This window comes from Epinephelus fuscoguttatus, linkage group LG20, assembly GCF_011397635.1.
Source record: "Epinephelus fuscoguttatus linkage group LG20, E.fuscoguttatus.final_Chr_v1".
NCBI classification, from domain to species: domain Eukaryota; kingdom Metazoa; phylum Chordata; class Actinopteri; order Perciformes; family Serranidae; genus Epinephelus; species Epinephelus fuscoguttatus.
In genome coordinates this window covers 34,861,550-34,883,915 of record NC_064771.1, presented here as the reverse complement: position 1 = coordinate 34,883,915, position 22,366 = coordinate 34,861,550, and the positions used below count along the sequence as shown (strand labels likewise).

Below are 22,366 nucleotides of genomic sequence, written 5' to 3'. Positions count from 1 at the left end.
ATGGACAGAAAGTTGGGCTGCACACAAAAAATGCTTGAATTTGTATATTCAGCTATTAATTAATATAAGGGTTTGGGAGGACTCCTTAGGGTTACTTAAAGAACTCACATATTATTAAAATAATAATAATAATTGATATAAATTAATTGACTGTAATAAATGGTCAGTTCTGCAGATTTGAGTGAGCAGTGAGGAAAGGCGGAGAGAGATAGAGGAGGGGTGTGGAGGTAGAGAGGCGGGTGTTTGACGTCAGCAGTCCTCCGGTCTCACACATGGGATCGGTGATCGGTCTGTCCGCCTCCTGCAGCCCGGTCAGGCACCGCCGCACGCGCCCACAACACGTCCCGCGCCGATTATTGTTTTTATTCCAGCAGACAGGGTTTTATTCTAAGGGCTGTGATCATTTTATAATCTGAGTGTTTCCATGTAGCTGCAGAGCCGAGGACTCCACCAACTACATTCACACTTTTCCTTCCCCACATTTCCTTTTGGTTTTATTTCTTCTTCTTCTTCACTTGTGTTTTTTCGGACCCCGGCTCGCCCGATGCAAGGAGGCGTGATGGAGAAAATGTCCCGACATCCCATCCCGCTCAATCCAAGTTTTCTGCCCTCAGCGACGCACGGAGTGCTCAAGTCTCTGCTGGAGAACCCGATGAAGCTGCCGCTGCATCATGAAGGTGAAGTTAGCAGAGAAACGGTGTCGCAGAGCTTCAACACATGATTTACTGTCTGCTTTTATTAGGCTGTGATTTACTGTTCATGTTGACTGCATGGAGTGTTGGGTGTTTTAAAGAGAGGTGATTCATGAGGAATCTCAGTCATGCTGCCGCTGAGCTGTCAGAGCTGCGTTCCAAGCATGGAGTGTGTCTGCACTTTTCTTTAGTCTTTTTGAACCTGTATCTAAAGCTGCAGGGAAGGTTAACTCTGAGTCTCACGCAGATAAACTTTTCATAGCAGTCCAGGCAGAAATATGCTTGGAAATGTGCAGAGGAGCAGTGCGAATTAAGTGCCTTATATAAATATTATAAACGCTCATTCCATATATATTAAAATCAGGCCAGATGAGCTGTAATGTAATTATAATATTAATGTTTGAACATTTAGTGTTTGTTAAATGTACCTGTCAAGACAGCTACACAGCCAAACCCCTCCCACCAAAGACACTTGTGACCAACCTAATTGTCATTTCATTAACTGAAAATTTGATTCTCTGTCTCAGAATGTTCAAATCCCCAGAAAATGATCCATGACCTCACAGTGGGTTTTATTGCTGGAATTTTAGCAGATATTTCAGTGCATGCATTTGAAGCATATTTAAATGTGAAACGTAAAGTCATAATATTGGTTGTTTGGTGACCAACATGCAGAAATGTGTCTGTGAAGTGTCACAAAAACACTCATAATCAATAATAATAAACAGTGGAAAACTTATTGATTCCTGTGGGAAAGATGCGTCTGTTCGTGGGAAGGTCAGAGGTCAGGGTTTGTGGAGCTGATAGAGGTCCAGTGTTGTGTTTAAGGACACACCTCGCTGTCAGTGAGGAACCATGACGGTTCTGAGGACACATTAAAGGTCTGACATTGTCTGAAGTATTGTGAACATGTTTCAAGTTCTTTGTCTAAACTGTAAAATCTAAACCGTCTTCTTCACTAGTTTTGGCGACTCATTAGAAACACACTCCCTCGTCACTTCATATTGAGTTTCCCATTATGACATCTGCCTCTTTATACCCATAATCCCTCTTGTTTTAGGTTTTAACTGCTAATGAAAAGCATTTCAGTCTTCTTGTTGGACGACACAGATGTCCAGGCGCCATTGTTTATTATGACGTGCCTAAAATGTCATCATTTTCACCTGATGCATTAATCTCATGTTAACTTTATTTATTCAAGCTGCAAAACCGATGTATATGATATTTTTAAAAAAGTATTTTGCATTATGTTTGCTCCAGAGACATTACCGCCACCAGCTGGCGATTAGTGGAACAGCATGAAATCATCAGCAGGACTGTCACTGAGACAAAAGCAGCATTTGTTTACATGCTTCTGTTGTAGCAACCAGAGCAAGAACAGGGTGACACCCATGTATTATAATCTACAGTCATAAAGCCACAGTATAAGTGTTCATTTCTTGCCCAAGTTGAAAAGTTTTCAACTCGACGTGTCCTCACTTTCACCCAAATATTTTTATAAATGTGAACCATGATCTTTTCCGAACTATAATCAACTCTTATATATGAAAACACAAACAAACCTTAATCATGGCAAGTAGTAAACAGTCATGTGAGTCATTTTTGGAATTTTGATGGTGTTGGTAGACACTGACAAACAATGGCGTCTTATTAGATCAGAAAATGCTCAGTACAGAGTTTCATATTGGAAAGCAATGATAAATATCACATTTGGTTGTTTAGTTTGGAGGACTTTTTGGCAACCCAACTGCCAGAAACAATGTTGGCATTATGTTTCTGCAAACCACAGATATGTTACATCTGCATGTTATTATGCAGTTGGGATTCGAAATAAAAACAAAGCAAAAACTTGGTCATGTTTAGGAAAAGGTCATGTGCTGGCTCAAAATATTCAGTTTTGGGGGCACTGGAAACACAACAATATCTCAGTAAAATGCTACCACTTTTTGTGCCTCTGTCCCCGCTGGAAAAACAATGACTGGTCGCTAAAAAACACCCACGTCTGGAGGCTAAAAGCTGCTGGAAAAATAGCAATGACTTATTTGCTGGTCTTAAACATTGGTCTACAGCTTGGCAGTCGTTTCGCCTAGGTGACATGCCACTTTAGAAATGTTGATATACAATGTGCAAATGTAACTTATTCATAGTTTGCAGAAATGTACAATTTCAATATTTTCTAAATCTGTGTCATGTGCTAGTAGAGCGTGAGATGCCACAAAATGTGGACCTGCTCAACAATATAATTTCCAAATGCTTCGCGGAGCTGCAGGTGATCAAAAACTCTTCAGGGCACCTTTAAGGCAGGACTAACATTGGACTTGAGCAACTAAGAGGTTATAATCCAAATCCCAAGAGCCATACCCAAACAGAAGGATTTTCTTATTTTGAGTTGCACTGACTGATTCATTCCCTCTGTCCTCGTGTAGCTTTCAGCAAGGAGCAGGAGAAGGAGAAGAACCTTGAGGAGGAGCGCAGCGCCCCCCAGTCAGCCTTCCTCGGCCCCACGCTGTGGGACAAGACTCTGCCGTACGATGGAGACACCTTCCAGCTGGAGTACATGGACCTGGAAGAGTTCCTGTCTGAGAACGGCATCCCCTCCAGCCCCTCCCAGCACCACCACCAACTCAACCAGCACCAACCACACGCTCCGCCACGCCAGCCGCCAATTATGTCCCAAGCCGCGCCCACGTCGTCACCTTCTGTGATGGACCTCAGCAACCACGCCTCCACCTCTGTACACACGAGTGTCGTCTCTCCAAACTGCCTGCACAGCAGCCCCGCAAGAGCAGGTAACACAGAAATACACACACACCGTTTCTCCTATAATTCATTTTCATGTTCCAGCCTCAGTTTACGATGATGTTTGTGCAATTTTTACTCCATTTACTTCCACTCGTGTATAAACTTAAAAGGAGAATTTGATTTGCAAACCACACTGCTGTGTTATAGACATATTTTTTCCATTGAAGGTAACTTCTGTTTTATGTTCATTACAGAACGTTACCAACAGTTGGTTCAGTAAAGGCACAAAAAATATCTTGGTTTCATTCAGCTGAGGAAAGTTACGGCCTAATCTAAAGACAGTCCTTTAGAAGCTGTAAATAAGCCTGTTTGTTTTTGTTTTATTTGCAGATAAAGCAGGGTGTCATCAGCATAGCAGCGAAATTACATTTTAGAGAAAGATAACAGGACCAAGGATGATCCCAGAGGAACTGCACAATAATGAACAAGTGTGAATGATGAAAAGTTGCCCAGCATTACCATAAACGCTACGAAAAGCGAAACATTTTGTTTTGTTTTATTTTTATGGGAAGATAAATAAGAGTTGCGAGCACATGAGTCTAGGTGAGACCGTGCACCATAGACCACAGTTTTTCTTCGCTGCTCTGAATGCCAACACCTGTGTGTTGTCAGCGCAGTCACCACCATCTCTCTCAACCACGCACTCCCTAGTACGCACTGAGCTATACTCGTATAACGCCAGTCATCATTCTCAACCCAGTCGCATGTTTTCTTAAAGATGCAGCGAAAGTTCTTTTGTGTTTCAAAACCCCAAAGATATTCAGTACAGTATCATACGACTGTAAGAAAACCTGACTTTTCCCAGTAATTTTCTGTCAATCAACCGCTCAACTAATTGATTAATTGACCAATTGTTTCTGCTGTAATTTAAGAGACTGCTAATTGACTTATGTGCCTTACAGTGTGAATGGAAAACAACATATGTCTGGAATTAAAGGAGAAATACACCTAGAAATCTAAAACTCTACAACATGTTTTTAAAAAGATCAGCAAAATATGAAGGTTACGTAATTTGTACGAGCTAAAACACAGAGACATGTTCTTTTAAGTGATCACACGATCTTCTATGGGCTCAGAAATCTCCACCAGACTTGAAAAGCAGGGCAGTCAGTGAAATCAAGGCTGCATGTCTCACTCAACACTAAAAGAAGCACCACCAGAGCACCACTACAAAGCATTACTTTGAACAACCAGTTTTCCCCTTTGTTATCTCAGGCTGAAAACAAAAGGACATCTTTCATGATGAGTTGTAGCTGCAGTAGGAGGAAGAAGCCTTTGTCCTCCTGAGTGATTAGCAGTGATGGGTGAGCAGAAAACAAGCAGGAGGCGTTCAGGGCTGCAGGGGGGATTTGGTCTTTGTATAGAAAAATCAATCGGCTAAATATCTCACTCGAGGAACAGTTTGATTCACAGCCGAGGAGGAGGAATCGGTTAAAATGAGTTCACATGAGTTCAGCTTTAAGATTAAATGATTTCTGTACTTTTAGCTGTAGATGAAAATCGATGGTCCAATAGCAGGACTCTCAGCAGGGCTGTAGCTACAGCAACACTGAGGTCATGTCTACTGGTGTTAGCACTCTGAGGGCTGTTCAGATTCTACAAGTTTAAACTTACACACAATGGGTACTTTATAGGCTTCAGTAGTTTTAGAGAACACAGTCTCACACCGAACCAACTCATCAAATACCGACACTTCGGCAGCGACCCCGCACATTGAACTCTACGCCTTTTTACACTGCAAACCTGAAATTATCTAGACATTACCTGGAGGAGCTGTAAGTGAGAACCAGCTCCTGAGTACAAAGTCCTTAATGTGAATAGAGCAGGTCATTGTCCAGAGAATTCACTGCAAGCGAAGGCGTGTGCGGCTCATGGAAAACCAGAGGAAAACTAACAGCAGGTGAAGAAGAAGAATCGTTAGCAGCAAAAATGTCTAACTGGAGAAACGGCTAGGTTCAAGAACTTCTGTCGTTAAGGGCCAAAAACAGACAAATTAATAAAATGGCAAGATACAATTACAAACACGCTAAGGGATCACGGTGTAATTCGCATCATGCGCTGCACCTTGCACGCTCCATGCAAACACCACCCCTCGCTTAACCATACAGAGTATATCCAGTAGGTGTGATCAGGTCTGACACACACAGGCTCATTTTATGTGCTAAATGTATGAAAGGGAAACAATGTGCAGACCTGACATGTGGTTAGAGTAAGATAAAAAAACATAATGCTTGGCTTAAATAATGTAACGTAACAGCACATGACATACATATATACATATGACATATTAGAATAACTTGGTTGACTTTTGCTGTTACACAGGACACAGAGAGCAGTCTCCTGGGTGAAAGTCCGGAGTTTGTTTGACAATTCCACCCTTCTCTAAAAACCAGAAATATTGGTAACAAATAAAGAATACAATTAATTCTGCAAGTGAATTTTATACTCTTTTGATACAGAGCAGCATTTCACTACACACATGTCAGCCCACACAGACGGGTACAACTAGTGTCTCACAGTGGCTTATTTAGTCACGTTAGCAAAGTTTAGATAGACAAACAAACATTACTGGGCTCAGCTTGATTCTTATCTAACTTTATGACCTCACAAAGCTACTTTTTTTTTTTTTTTTTTAAATCCTGTCGCATGCCAGTTGTTTAGTTAAAAAAACAAAACAAAGAAGTAATCAGGCTGGAGCCAAATCACTTCGTTTGCCAATTATTAAGTATTTGATTTAGATAAAGGTGCTTGTGTTTAAATAATAGTAACCATTTAAGACCTCCAGGTTATTTTGTTAGGAGAAAACGTGATTTTTGTAGAGAAGCAAGGGATCAAATAAATATTGTTGTACTGTCAGTACCGAAACCAAGATATCACATCAACACTTGTGTCAAAAACCTTTATACAAAACCATGTAAAAATAAAGTTGTCATGAATGTCTGGCCATATTTGTAGTATTTTTTACTTCTTGTTTCATCAGACAGCTTTCAGATATGTAGTTTTAGTTCGGCTGCTCGTGATCAGACGTTAACATTTTAACAACTTTGGCTTCTTTTATAATCCTCAAAGGAAGTTAGGGGTGGGAATCACCAGAGACCCCCTGAGATGATATTATCATGATACACTGGTCATGATGCAATATTATTGTGCTTTTAAATGTTTTGCAAGATACTGAGTATTGTAATAACAAATATTGCGATATATATTGCAATTTATTACATTTTATTAGCTCCACATTAAGGAAAAACTGTGTCAATATCTGTTTTTATCCAATAAGACAGAGTTTCAGTCTGTAGGCGAGGAAAAGTTTAATTTGTATTTGCAGCATTAATAATTTATGGAATAATATTTCAATACTTGCTGTTCAATACAATATTGCCACACAAAATATGGCGATACTTTACTGTATTGATTTTTTCCCCCAACCCATAAAGGAAGACATCCAAAAATATCGAAAAGATATCTCGCTCCTTGAAGTCAGTGTGTCATAAAGTGATGTCAGTGCCACTGTGTCGTTCATTCTGACGTCCACTCATATCATTTACACGTCGTTGCTAGACATTTATTTGCACATGACCCCACCGTCCTGCACTCTAATCTTTGGTCACCTTCTTTCACCACACACTGAAAACACTCTCAGATCAGAGAGAGCAAAGTTTAAATCCTTGACCTTCTCGTGGCCAGAGAAATGCTGCGTAAGGAGTGAAACAGTGCAAAGGTGAGAGGAGCTCAGGTGTGCTCAGATCTGATCTCAGATGGGGGGAAACTCTGCAAGTAGTAACGCTCGCTCTGCGCTGCTGCACTGCTGCGCAGAGTGAGGAAAACATGTCCACCCCAGACGCCAGGAGTGAGAGAGGTGTCAGATTCAACACCTCGACAGATGTCCTGGCCTCAGTATGGGTGTGTGTGTCTGTACGCACTCGTGTAACAACATGTGTGCGTGTGACGGCGAAAACTTCCGTGTGAAGTCTTTTACTCGCTCTGAGTTCCTCATGTTAATAGAGAAAGAAAACAAGCCGCCCTCTCGCAGCATGCAGAGACATGTGACCAGCTGGTGTGTGTGTGAGTGTGTGCCTGTGTGTGTGCGCGCGCGCCTGTCCCTGCATGAGATCAATGTTTTAAGAACATAGTGTTCTCTGCAGAAGTAGGCCAGGGGGCGGTAACCCTCACATCAACACACACCAAGTTTCCAGCCCTGTGTTTACACTCACATCAACTAATAACCCTGTGACTCACATGCGCACACAAGCACACACACACACACACACACGCACGCACGCGCACACACAGAGCTAAAGTGTGTGATTCAGACAGGGATATTCCGCTTGGTCCAGAGTAGAGTTCATGTCTTGTGTTTTCAGAATCAGCTGCAGGAGTTCATCTGATGGTTTTTTAAAGGTCGAGACTGGAGCTGATTTTTCAAACTATCCTGCTTTGAATAATAATTTGTGTATGACACATTTCCCGGACAAAACACTTGTGTTTCCTTCCTAAACTTTTCTGAAAAGCACATCGTCTGCTTCTCCAGAATCTGCTCTATGATTACTGACACTTTCATCTGAATGACAAAACTTGAAAAGAAACATCTTGTATAGAAGTTGACCGATTACGTCAGATGAAACAATCAACAAACAAGTTAGCATGCTCAGAGCGCCTCGGCCAGTTTGGGTCTGGTTCACTGTATACATGCAGGAGTCACATTATCTGGGTGTGTTAGTCCCACTTTGAGAAATTCGATTTATTACTATTTCAGTCAGACTAACATGTTTACATAAATTTTAAAAGTCTGAGTTTAGTCAGGCTAACACAACAAATCAATTGTCGCCACTGTTTCAAAAGTAATGTCTCAGTATTGTATTTTTAAGTTGTATAAGTTGAAAAATGACCGAAATAAACTAAACTAAACTAATGTAATCCTTCAGGCCTTGACAGTGAAAGAAAACCTCCTCATTGATACATTTAACGATCTTTACAAAGACATATATAGACAGCTGTATTGGACTATAAACTCACATTCCCATCAATATGTTCACTCTGGAACCACTGCAACATTTTAGTAAAGTTCATACTTTTCCACTGACTTTGACTCCCATGAAAGATTTTAAAACTTCTCCCATCAGCGGTCACGGCTCCCTGCACAGCATCACACTGTAGCTTCAGCCCAGCAGAGGCCAGCAGTAATCTGCTGCTCTCATGTCTAAATATAGCTGAGTAATCTATGGGCATAATCTGTCATATTTGTATTCCCACATGGCCCTGTGACTGCCCTGCAGATAAGGAAGCAGGAACAACCAGGGTTACCCGGGGTTCAGCAAGTAATGAAAAACAAACTGACAGAGAGAGGACGGACTGAAACAGCACAAACAGCCACATCCTGAACCTGAAATGTTTCCTCACACTTTCATCTCGGAGTCACCTCTGACCTGCACGAACTGCTTTGATATTGTTGTGAGAAGTGCAGAGTTCAAGACTCTAAAGTGACTTTTTCAATTACGGGTGTCATCCCACTCTGCACTGGACCGAGCTTCTCTGGGGCTCTGAACAGGACTTCACAACCCAAATCCCCCAAATGTAAGATTGCGCAGCCCAGTCACCAAGAAAATGTTTGCATTGTACATTTCTGAAAAACTCTTAGATTTTTTGTGTATCATACATATCAGTGTTTCTAAAGTGACGCAGAATATGAGCTGACTTTGTCTTCTGGAGGCTCCAGACCACTGTTCAAGACTAACAGAGAACAAAACCGCTTTTGTTTTAATGAGTCATTGCCGTGTTTCCAGCGGCTTTTTACCAGCGTCATGGCTGTTCTTCCGTGGAGACATAGCCATATTTCCTGCCAGGATAGTGCCAAGAAAAGCAGTTGTTATTTAGCAAGTCATCACTTTGTTTCCATTGGTTTTTACTCACATAACATGGTTGATTTTTAGCAACCCATTGTTGCGTTTCCAGCCAGGATGGTACCATGAAAATCATGTTATATTGTGATTGTATTTGCTGCATAATAACCCGCAATTTTAACGTATCCGTAGTTTACAGAAACATACAATATCAAACATCTTTTCGGCTGATTGGGTTGAATTGAGAAGAGAAAATAAAAGCTTGCCAGCTCATCATTTGCAGGTTTGGTCTTGGGCAGGATGAAGAATAAATTTATTCCTACATCTGCTCACTAAAATCTCTGATTAGAGAAAAGAAGAGGTGAAAAGACTCAAATGCATCTTCAATAATTAACACAAGCTCACAGATTCTGCATTAAAGAAAATACTTTCTAGAGGCCTGAAAAGGGTAAGAGTAGTAGGAAGGTTTAGAAAAAAGCAGAAACATGTCATTTTCTGTTGTGTAATTCATCATCAGTCATTCTTATCTTGTTGAGACCCCTGTGATCTATCATGTGACCTGTTGGAGGGGTCCCAACCATCAGGTGGGAGCCACTGGCCTGATGGATATTTAGTTTCTCTTCCAGATCAGTGGTTTAAATTATTGGCTAAATGGAGTAATTGAGTATTTGTGAAACAGATTTATTCTGTGTGTTCAGTACATAGCTGGAATCATGAAGTGATTAGCTTAGCTTAGCATAAAGACTGAAAGCAGGGGGAAACTGCTAGCATGGTTCTGTCTGAGGCTCAAAATAATAACAGTAATGTAGGATGTATATTTTCAAACCAGCTCTAAACATAGGGATCAGAGACCAGCTGGGCTCTGTGGGAAACATCAGGAACCACGACTCAGCGGCTCACACTCATGTTACACACACACACACGCACATGTCAGGACGTCTGTCAGCATCACGTTTTGATGCAGTGAGGCACATCATCATGTGTCAATCTGAATCCATCATGTGCTTCAGTCATGTGGAAGCACATGATGGGAGACCAGCTGCAGCTCGTCCTCAGGCAAAAATCTGAGGAAGAGCTGCGGTAGGTTTAAACGTCACTAATACATTTGAAGGGAGCTGTGATTCCATTGTGCGGTTACACATCGAAATCCACCCTAAAATCAACCTAAACCTGATTGTAACCCAGTCTGAATTTTCTAACAGTCCTTTTTTAAAATCTTTCCTTTACTGGGCCTGTGGCTAAGGCCTCTGCTCAAGAAGTACACATCCAAAATTAGGGGAGTATTTCTCTGCAACTACTATGAATAGCAGCATGATAAAGGTGACACGTGATTTATTGCAGAGGTGGAAGCATTGGTATAGATGTTGCTGGGTCAGAGTAAATAAAGAAGTAAGAATAAAACAAAGATTCTATCTCTTCTAACAAAACCTTACATATTTTAGAGTGAATATCTCTTCAGAATTCTGCCGATGCAGCCCAAGACATCGAGCAAACATCTAAATTGTTCCTCTAAGTTAATTGTAAAACTCATTTTATGTCACTGTCATGTTACTATAATGACTCATTTCATCTAAAAAGAACTGTTTTTGGCTCGACATTGAAAAATAAATTATACCTTTTTATATGTTTCCATTCAAAGAATCCAAAATAAATAGGCAGAATAATCCTTTATTACAGATTTTTTTTATAAAGAAAAAAAAATCAAAAGGAAACTTCCTGTCCCCTCTCAATGCTTGAAATAAAAGATTTTGGGAGCACTGTCATCAGGCATGCACCATGTTCGAGCAGACAATGCTCTTTGCTACAGGCTCAGTCAGTTGCTTGGTATTTGATTGCAGTTTGGTTTAGGCAGAAACAGTTACGCTAGCTCGTTAGCTGGGCTATGTGAAGTCAAAATAGTATTCAACATGACCTCAAGTGTTTGAATACCCTGTGGTGCATTTGCTTACGACAGTGTGGGCTCCCATGGCCCAAAGTCAGCACCAAACAACAAGTCCTCACTTTGAAAAAAATGTCCTCTTCTTTAATTGTCTTGAACTAGTCCTCACAAAGATTACCATACAAGAGTTCACAAACACACACACATGCCTGTACTTATATCTTTGTGAGGACCCTCTTTGGCCCATTACCCTAACTGTACCCATCACATCTAAATGTCCCTAACCTTGACGTAATTCTAACCAGGACCTTTAAACAAAGTCTTGACCTTTTAACAGGCCAAAATGTCCACACTTATAAAGAAATGTCCTCTCGCTGTTGTTAAAAAGCACATTTTGGTCCTCACTTATGTAGCAAGTACAAGTGAACACACACACACACACACACACACACACACACACACACACACACACACACACCTGCCCTGACCTCTGCAGGACCAGCTGGAGAGGAAAAACAAATAGTCTCTTCCAAGAACTGCTTCTCAGGCTCATAGAGAGAAAGAGACAGTCGGGGGAGGGGCGACTCCATTCAGGTGTACAGCTTATTCACCTTTTTGTTTCCGCTGACATCACTTGTCTTAAAATTTGACTCTTAAAAACAAATATTTGTTACGTGTTTGTACTTTCTCAATGTAATTTCCCTTGGAGGCCAAATGCATGGAAGACGGTATGGATTTTCCTTTTCTGCACAAAAAAACACCAAAAAGATTAGATTTTAAAAAGATAAAAGTAAAAATGTTATATCTATGATAACAAAATTAAGACTTCTTATTAGAATTAAAAGTTTGCACAGTTAAAATCATGAAAAAATGAATCAGGTTCAGACCAAATTGCAAGTTTACAACTGAAAATGTGAGTTTTTAAGTCAAAATTCAGATGACTTATTATTACCTGTTATAACTGATCTGACTTGCTTACAGTAATTTTATTTACCGTAACTGTTTTTGTCATTTCATATTCTTATTTTTTTTATTTACTCACTTTTTTTTCTTTTTATGGCACAAATGGGCTTTAATACAAACTCCCTCAACATTAACTGCTCGTTAGAATAAAATATTATAGAACACTTGTCCAGCAGAGGCCAGATATTCACCTTTGGTTTCACCAGATACAATAAAAACATCATGCTGCATTAATACAGAAAGTCTTATCACATCATAATAAATCTAAAATAATTAATACAGCATAGACACAGTGGCAGCAAATACAAAGTTGTGGATGTGACAATGCAGTTGAAAAGGCACTGTGTTTTTTTGGCAAGGATTATTTCGTAGAGGAAACTTCACGAGTGTAACAGCTGATAAAATACATTAGTATTTCATACAACTTTTTTTTATTTTTACTGCAGTTGCATTCAACCAAACTGAGGTGTTTACAGTGCCTTTGAATTTCAAGTTAAAACCAGCTGGTGCCTTTATTCTTCTGCTGCTTCTAAAATGGTGTGTTAATTAAGACACCCACAGTTGGTGTTACATAACGGCTGTCTGTCTTCAGAGATGACGGAGAACACTGAAAACACAGTGACGGCTGATTTCATTGTTGTAAATGTCATTAACTACATCTCTATTCTGCAAAAAGAGCAGAGCAAATGTCCTTTAAACCCACGGCACGTCTTTGGTCTGTAGCTCCTCATCACACGGAGGTGAATGGATATATATTCACCTTCTTTAGATTTTCACAAGTTTGATCTGCCCACGTTTTCCACCTCGTCACAGCAGAGAGGAGACAGTGAATGTATCAGCAGGTCAGGGCTGACTCCTCAGTGAGGACAATTAAGGACACAAAGACTTGGAGCTGCTCCAGAAACATTTCTGTCACACCTTTATGGCTAAAGAGTTTTGGTTTTTCACCTGAAGCTGCTCACTCAGACAAACCTGGTTTAAAATCAGTGTTTATATTAACGGTTTAACTTCAGGTTTGTCGCCTCCTGCTGGCCGCAGCTCCACACTGCAGCCTCACAGAAAGTCCTCTGAATATAATATAATACCATATTTTTGTAATATAAATGTAGATATTCCTTCTATATCTTGTGATTATTTAATACTATTATGGAGTAATAGTTAATACTTTAAATGGTTTAGATGCTTTGGATTGAGATCTTATGATGTCAACCTTTTAATTTAACCAGTTTCATTTAATTTCCTTTTTAATATTCTCCTATTTTTGAGTAGCTGTTTTGTTTTTTTTTCTGTGTTTGCTTGTTAGTTTTTTGTTTGTCACTATGTTGATTATGATTTTAAAAATGACCAGTGATTGTTTTGCCTTAGACAGGAAGAGCAATACTTCTTTATCTTTTCTGAGCAGGGGTGAAGTCACATGTTCAGTTTGGGAAACTTTTATTTGCTCATCAAACGCATTTAATATCAACTTAAAGGGATAGATAAGATATTTTGAAGTGGAGTCATATGATGTTCTTTGTACAGTCCTGCCTCGATCAGGCAGCGGTAGACGAACAGCTGTCGGTGCTGCAGTCTGCTTCTCCAAACTGAGGGCGTGCCAACCTCCATCTACTGTAGATAATACACTGACTATGTTTAAGTACCTCATACAACCCCACTTCAAAAGATCTTAACTATACTATAAGGTCGTGATAGACGTTTCAGGTATCTTCAGCTGACAGTGAACGTCATCTTTTCTGATCACCGTTGACAAGATGTTTTGTGCCTTTCTAAAGACACATCTCCTTGTTACTCACTCTGGATCCACAGGACTTTGTGTGAGATGCATCTTGTTGTGATGCTCTGATGTCCATTATTCAAAGACCTTGGCTTTTCTTCCTCCAGGCCTCCCGAGCTCTAGAAACACTCCCAGCCCCATCGACCCAGACTCCATCCAGGTCCCTGTTGGGTACGAGCCCGACCCGGCCGACCTGGCTCTGTCCAGTGTGCCAGGTCAGGAGATGTTCGACCCGCGCAAACGCAAGTTCTCGGCCGAGGAGCTGAAACCACAGCCCATGATCAAGAAAGCTCGCAAGATCTTCATCCCAGAGGACCTGAAGGTAATTTGGAGTTGGTTCTGACAAGATCAAGGTCATTTTTTGAATTTTATTTTAAACTCTCAAAAGATTGAAATCATCTCGTTATGCAACACAACCTGATTTCCTGCCTGCATTGTTATGTCATAACCTTGACTCACTTTAAGGGTGAAATTGTGTTCCAACCTTCCAATAAAAACTACACACAATTCAACCCACTGAAATTACAACAATTCAGGTTCATAAAGCTGAAAAAACATTGATGTTATAAAAGGAACTTTAGTGAATTATTCGGCTGCGGCTTGTCCTCCTACTACTCCATGACTTATGTAATGTATCCGTGGTTTGCAGAAATGTACATTTTCTTCTAGCGACTGCACCGTGCCCCATTCTGGTGTTTAGAAAGAACTGAGGTTTAAGGCACTAAAGTATTGGCATTGATGCCTCCTTGCTTCAATGCATATCACAAAACCAAAATACTCCTTTTCTAATGCTGCGTTCACGTCATACATGACACAGATATTAGCTCTGTTATCTGCAGCTCAGTGCGATATTATAATGTGTACACAGTGTCTGCATGAAGGGAGAGGTAACAAGGTAGAAGGGTAGAAAGGTTCAAGTTTCAAGTCTAGTTTGTAGAGTTTGACAGAGATCTCTCATCAGTCAGAGACGTCACACTGGAAGATCCTGAGCTGCCGGAACATTGACATGTCTGTGAAAGTCTCAGAGTCGAAACTGACGTGCAGGACCGGTGCTCAGACTGACTGACATGCAGACAGAACCATTAGTGCTGATTATTATCGACTCAGCTTAAACCTGCACAGCGTGCTGGGAGAGAACTTGCCGTCTGCTATTGGTCCTGCTCGGGAGAGAGGGGGTGTGTCCTCCTGGTTAAGAGGCTTAAATGAGACTGAATGAGAGAGCAGAGCTGTTTCGTGATCCTGCCACCCGTCTCCTCCGCTGTGAGGTCAGGCTGAGAGGATTTAGCTTTTAATTTGTTCCAATAAAAAGTGGATCTGTGTGTGGCTGCCGTCCAGTGATGAGCGGTTGGGAGCTGATTGTGAACGCAGCTCTGCAGAGGCTTTAGGGAGACACTGAGGCTCCACACCTCCTCTATAGGAGCTGCACTAAAGCAGCAATGTGTGACGTTTGACCGCCAGGGGGCAGAAAGACACCTTTTACTTTTATTTTTAAACAAACGAGAAACATGAAAACCACAATGAAATATTTCCTTATAAATACATATACAGTACGTGAAATAACTTCAGCATGTATCTGATAGTAAACCACAAACTGTGCTTTACAGTGAACATTAGAGGCTGTTAGGTTTACACTCTAACAGAGCCAGGCCATCGTTATGCTAAGCTAACTACATCCCAGGTCCATCCCAAGTCTCATATTCAACATTCCCTCAGCCTTGATCCTCTCTTAAACCAGAAGTGGCTCTTTGGCGCCATCTTAAAGGCCCTCACAGAGCTCTTACTCTGCTCTGAGGATCGATGAGCGAGCATTAATGAGAGCATGGACTTTTATTGGCCAACAGGCTTCCCTGATTAGATCAGTTATTGATTGGACGCTGCAGCTAATCTGACTGATCTGATACATCATAACATCATCTGAGTGTTATACCAGAGTGAAGACAGACAAGAAATTAAACTCGAGGGTTTCACTTTGAAGTTGTATATTTTCTTTTTTTTCTGATTCACCATCCGGTGAAAAATGACTTCTTTTTTTTTCACGATCTGTTATTTTCCCCTGTTAACATTTATTATGGAGACAATCAAAGTCAGAGAGAGGCTGTCTCATCATTTATTGTCATACTGTCCCCCACAGCATGGACATTTCAGTCACATCATTTCAATTTTCCCTGAAATATTTTGGCAGAATAAATAACTTCAAGTGTTCAAAAGACACCGCAATCATATTCTGGGTTATTGAATAATGAATTTACAGTCCGAATATCAATAAATACAGAGGCAAATAATTTATAAATCATATAAACCATATAAAAGGTTGTTCTTCATGTGCAGAGGGAAAAAACTGCTGCTCTGCCACTGATAACCGTGTGCCCTTATTAATGTCAGCACAGTACGGTGAGAATTTCATGGTACGATAACCTTCTCAGAAAAAATGCGGTGTCAAGGTATCATGGTATCACAGAATTTATATTATTATCAGTCAGAATTAGCCTTAAAGGGATAGTGCACCCAAAAATGAAAATTCAGCCATTATCTACTCACCCATATGCCGAGGGAGGCTCAGGTGAAGTTTTAGAGTCCTCACATCACTTGCAGAGATCCAAGGGGAGAGGAGGTAGCAACACAACTCCACCTAATGGAGGCTGACGGTGCCCCAGATTCAAACGTCAGTCGTAGCTCTAACTGCCTCTTTGTACACTGAGCTACAGGCTACAATGAGGCTAAAAACAGAGTTCAAATGACGTTTTTCCAAACAACGTTTTATGTCAGGGCTTCAGGACACTTGGATCACTACGGACGAGCAGTATGGAGATATTTTGTGGATTCAATGATGTGTTTTTGGACATTTGAATCTGGGGCGCCGTCAGCCTCCATTAGGTGGAGTTGTGTTGCTACCTCCTCTCCCCTTGGATCTCTGCAAGTGATGTGAGGACTCTAAAACTTCACCTGAGCCTCCCTCGGCATATGGGTGAGTAGATAATGGCTGAATTTTCATTTTTGGGTGCACTGTCCCTTTAAAGGACTGAAAACAGAAAGGTTTGTGTAAAAAGTCTCCCCTTAGAAAATAACTTTGTCAATACCATAGACAAGCAAATGTACATGGTAAAATAACCATCAACTTTTATTTCACGATAAACCCTGGTTTATCACTGCAACCCTGCAGCACAGTGCACATGTGTGCAGCTGTCAGAGCTGTGACGCCATCATGAGAAATGGACGTCTTTTGAGAGGAAAGGATATTTTCCCAAAACATGTTACCCCGTTTCCTCTCTGCTCGCATGGTTTCCTTGCATGAGGGACTAAGACGCAAGGAAAAGATGCAAGTGAGAGACTTGGGATGCAGCCTCTGATTCCAAAAACAAAAGTCCTCCCTCCTCTTCCATGTTTATCTTTCTTTGAAGTATTCGTCTCCTCTCTCCTCCCTTGTGTCCTTCGAGCAGGATGACAAATACTGGGCCAGGCGCAGGAAGAACAACTTGGCGGCCAAACGGTCCCGGGACGCGAGGCGGCTCAAAGAGAACCAGATCGCCATCCGAGCCGGCTTCCTGGAGAAGGAGAACTCGGCCCTGAGGCAGGAGGTGGCCGAGCTGAGGAAAGAGCTGGGACGCACCAAAAACATCCTGGCCAAGTACGAGGCACAGCACGGGCCGCTGTGAGGACACACAAACACACATATATATATATATACATATACATATATATATAGACACGTATACACCAACACGCGCTCTGAGAATGATGATCCTGCCTCCTCCTGATCCACCAGCGACCCTCCTTTCACACTCCTGATGGCTCCGCTCACGGTAGCTGAAGGGTTTAGATGCAAAAAATGTACTTTTAAATATATTTCAGCTTTTCATCCTGTCTGACATGACGGTGGAGGTTATACTGTGGACCAATCAGTGCACTGTTTATATGAATGTAAACATGGAGGGAGAGAAACGATCCGTCTGGTGTTACTCTGTGTTTCTCAGCAACACTTTGGACCTCCTCTCTGCTGTGACTCCTTCTGTTTGAAAGTGTCCAGCAGTGAGATGCGTGAATTTTGACGTCATTGTTTTGCATAAAAACATGGCGGCATCAATGAAAGGAATCGATAAGCTCACAGGCAGACAGTTCCAATAGATCGGGACCAGTTTGGATTCTTAACTGGAGCCATGATGAAACAAGTGGGGCGAACTGACAGTTAGTGTTCGGCTACATCCGGCAACAAAAGCAATTTGCGTCAACTCGATCTTTAAAAGGCTGCTAGCTGCTATTGACCTTGCTAGCTAGCTTTCTGCAAGCGTCTGGCGTTACTGAGTGGGTCATTTCATGAGCAGACGTGGAATCCTGTCCCGTCGTCATGCATCTTAAAATTTCAAATATGTGCGTATGAACAGCCGCCATCTTGCGCCCCGCAAACTGATCATAACAGTAGGTTCCTGCCCAGTCACGGCTGCTCTCAGACCTGTCTCTGTGGCACAGAGGACCAAAACGTCAGGCTGTAGACGCACACACGCAGAGAACTTCGTAGACACATTCACTGTTCGTCTGAAGATGAAGAGAAACGCAGAATATCACCAGATTTATATTTTAGATGACAAGAAACAAAGAAGCACAGCACTGAAGATGACTCCACGGGTTTTATTGTTCATCTCTGGCACCAGATTATTCTCTCTGTCTGAGCCAGGAGTGTTATCAACGTCTTTATAACATCCCAGCTAACACCTGTCATCTGTTTCCATGGTAACAGTCACCCAGCAGCTGCTTAAAGCTGCTCCTGAGCGACGGCCGTGAGTTGAGCCCATTATTCAGGATTATGAAACACACACACACACACACACACACACACACACATACACACACACACACACGTCTCTTTGTGAATTCTCCTCATGGACTCCTCTTTGGGTCACTAACACTAAACTGCCGCCCCACCTGATGTCTGACCTCTGACCCCTCCGCCTCCAGTGTACAATAGTGGCACTTTAGAACTACCGACGCCTCGCTCTCGCCCCCCCGAGGTGTGCAGGTGTTTTCCCACACTGCACCTGTTCACATGTACATACCTGCCTTCGTTCTGCTCCTGATGACTCTGTATATGAATGTGGTCCGCCTCTTGCCGCTCTGCTATTGGTCAATCAGCGTCTCTACTGAAGTCTTTTTGGGGCCCTCAGCAGTATTTTTATGGATATTTATGGACAGTGCAAAGGATGTGATGACTTTAAGATGCACTCACTGATTTTGATATAGTGTCCCAAAATGCCAAAAGAAATGTATAGCTCCCCCCGAAATGTATTTTTTATACCCTCATGATTTGTTATAACCCAAATTTGCCCCTAAAATGTTTTTCTTATAATCATCAAATGTGCTGTAACAACATCAGGGAGTGTATCTGTTCTTACTTTAATCATGACAAGCAGTTCAGAGAGGAACCCAAAGAGAGTCGACACTTAAAGTTTGTTTTAGGGGCCCCTGGGGGCCCTCAGCAGCCTCTTAGTCTGGCTCAGGCTCCTGTACAGTTTCAGCTCACACTCACAGGTCTGACGATCGGACGCCAACAGACAGACAGGTGGATCCGAGGTGGATCCAGACTGCAGCAACTCGTGTGATACATGTGACATTTTCCCTTCAGTTCAGTATCTTCAGTGTTTGTACATCGACTGTATCGACCTGTTTATCTGTTTGTCTCATTGCGTTGGAGACGAGCTTTATGAACCTTTGTAAATGTTCACTGTCCACATGTTAAAGTCCTGAGTTTGATGTGATGCAGACGCTGTAGAAATCTCAGCACTGCTGCCTCTCTGCCCGGGAGGAACTGTGGGACACGTCACAGTGATGTAGAGATCCAGGTTTCATTCATGGATTTACAAAATTCAGAAAAAGTAAAAATTGGATGATCTTATTTGAACAGAATGTCTTGTATGAAGAAGATTATTTCTGTGTGCAGAAAAGGTAAAAACTTGTTTATCAAAATGAACCAGAGTGCAGGAAATCAAGTGTTTGATGCTCAAAATTTTCGGATAGAGGACCCCCACCTAAACAAGTTGTGCATGCAAGATCAGTTTTTGTGCAACGAAAAGTTAATAACTTGTGCTTGTGAAATGATATCTTGTGGAAACAGGATCATAGATTTTGTATCTTGTGTGAATAATAACTCTTCCCTGAAGATTCAAAATCATGTCTCGCAAGCTCAAATAAATACTTTTTGTGAACAAGGTTATGTCTTTCATGCACAATACAGGATATCTTGTCTGAACAAGATCGTTTATTTTCTGTGAGATAATTTATTCAAACATTATTGCGCATTGAAGATAATATCGTATGTGCAAACAAGATAATAACTTGTGTTTGCAAAATAAGAACAAGATCATATTTTGCATGCTCAAGATTGTTTTTGTTCTGTGTGACAGAATGACTTGTGAGCACAGGATATTTTCTTGTGTGTGTGCAATTATCTTCTTTTAATCATTTTTCAGGACCTCAGGGGGCCGCCTCCATACGAAAATTTAATTTGAGTTTCTTGCTCTCATTTTGAAAATGTGAGTCATGTTAGTTACTTTACTGTCCAACCATCCTGCCGGCACAATCAAAGTATTTCGCTCTCACTGGTCTCGTTAACGGACAGTGGATGTGACTGAAAACAGGATGAGGAGGGCGTGTGCGGACATTTCTACAGTGCTGAGCTAGTTGGCACAAACTGAACGGTTACCTGACGTGCCAGGTGGCGTCACAGCTGATGTCACACACCCTCATGCAACAGAGACAGTGACGAAGGAAGATGGATGTTGCTGTTTCCAGAACTCTGTTTTTTGGATGTTGTTTGACAGATGAATCTAATGTGTCTGTGTGTTGTGTTGAGGACAAAGTGAAAGCTGATGAACAGCCCACAGTGCGGCTGCAGTCTGCCGTGATACAGGAAAGGAAAAACACAATTTGACACAACCAAGGTCTCCAGAAAACAAAAACAAGAGGCAGATTGTCAAAAAAAGAAAATGTGATATTTGATTTCTCTCCTAAAAACCCTCTGCTTTTGTCCTTAGAGGTTTTTTATGAGCTCAGACGTTGAAATGTTTCTCAGACGACACAGAGTCAGTTTAAAGACTCGCTGTTGTTTGAACGGGTCTTTTTGAAATTCCTTCAGAAACCAAACGTGTGCAATAGATGGTTCTTCACGGCTTTGGCATGAACTTTTTTTTTTCTCGCGCGTATTTCCGAAGTGTAGCTGAGCGACGAGTGCGCCCCCCGGTGGCCGAGTGAGACATGAATGTATATTTGAAACACACAGTGCGTTGGGTGAGTGTTGTCGTCTTCTACTGTGGAATCACTTTAGTACTCTTTACTACAGACCAAAAGATTACAGTATATAAATGATATATTGATATATATTAAAGGTTTTAATGTTTATACAGAGATATTGTTTTTTTGTACAGTCTGTTTTCCTACATAGATATTTCCTGTGTATTTTGGAAAGGGTTACATGAATATAAGCAGTATATTACACATATAAGTATATTCAGAAATATTACCAAAATGGCGTGCCCGACCAGTCTGGGCGATGCATGGGCATTACAGAAACCCTCCGAGATCTTTTCCTCCCAGCGTAGTTGAAATACCTCAAACCCTCCGTCACACCTGTGCAGGTGCTACATCAGCTGATTCAGCTGGTGGGTTGTTTTTGCACCAGGTGCTCCGACATACTCTCCTCCATATATATAAATATATATATATATATATACGTATGCTTACGTATGTACAGTTTCATTTGGCCCAGAGGAATGTATTCACCCAACCTGAAGCACTTTTTATTTCTCTTGTTCTGTTTGTTTGCTGTGATTTATCTCTCTGCTTCTTCAGAGCCTGCGCAGCTCTCCTCTGTTCGTTCAAAGATATTTTTTCCTATATTTGTCCTTGATTATGTTCTCATGATCAAAATAATAATAAATAAATAAAGGTTCAAATCCAGTCTGTGGCTCGGTTTTGTTCTTGTGTGAAGCAGCTCTGTAGATTACAATCTGGACTGTTTGATACAAGTCTGGGACAGAAGTTTGCAACAAGAACAATTGAAAATGCCAAGGAAATGACCTGGAAGAAGAGCTTAAAGATTATTTTAAAAAAAAAATCTGTAACATAATTTTAATAATTTAGTTTTTGCACTTTATTCCCTTGTCTTTTTTTTTTTTTTTTTTTTTTAAATTCTGAATCTATAAATTTTTTGCAATTTGTTGGACATTTCTCACCAAGTTGCTCGTTGTCTTTTTCCCATGTTTTTTAAAAAAAAAAAAATTAAATACTTCAGAAAGACGTCTGGAGGCAGCACAAGAAAACTGATGAGGAAGTTCTTGTGCCAGAGAACGCTTCAAATTACAGTAACACTAAGTACAGAAAACAATTTAATGTTCACAACCAGTAGCAACCAGTGGGTTCCTGAGGTCAGGGT

General features: G+C 41.2%; 1 protein-coding gene across 2 annotated transcripts; it reads left to right on the top strand.

Moving 5' to 3' along the window:
- Positions 1 to 248: 248 nt before the first annotated feature.
- On the top strand, positions 249 to 21,891 carry hlfb (HLF transcription factor, PAR bZIP family member b). 2 transcript variants are annotated; one of them, XM_049563392.1, is made up of 4 exons: positions 249 to 677; positions 3,119 to 3,481; positions 14,055 to 14,269; positions 17,382 to 21,891. In XM_049563392.1, exons 1-4 carry the CDS (start codon positions 545 to 547, stop codon positions 17,598 to 17,600), a joined length of 930 nt encoding a protein of 309 aa, XP_049419349.1. In that variant the 5' UTR covers positions 249 to 544; the 3' UTR covers positions 17,601 to 21,891. The 2 variants fall into 2 exon arrangements, with proteins under 2 accessions (XP_049419349.1, XP_049419350.1); XM_049563393.1 differs by having other exon boundaries at positions 251 to 677; positions 17,385 to 21,891.
- The last annotated feature ends 475 nt before the right edge of the window (positions 21,892 to 22,366 follow it).

Bases quoted from the DNA above. Each gene is read 5' to 3' on its own strand.
- hlfb (XM_049563392.1), top strand. From the start codon at position 545: ATGCAAGGAGGCGTGATGGAGAAAATGTCCCGACATCCCATCCCGCTC. The intron at 678-3,118 runs GTGAAGTTAGCA...GTCCTCGTGTAG, and splicing joins GCTGCCGCTGCATCATGAAG to CTTTCAGCAAGGAGCAGGAG. The intron at 14,270-17,381 runs GTAATTTGGAGT...GTGTCCTTCGAG, and splicing joins TCATCCCAGAGGACCTGAAG to CAGGATGACAAATACTGGGC.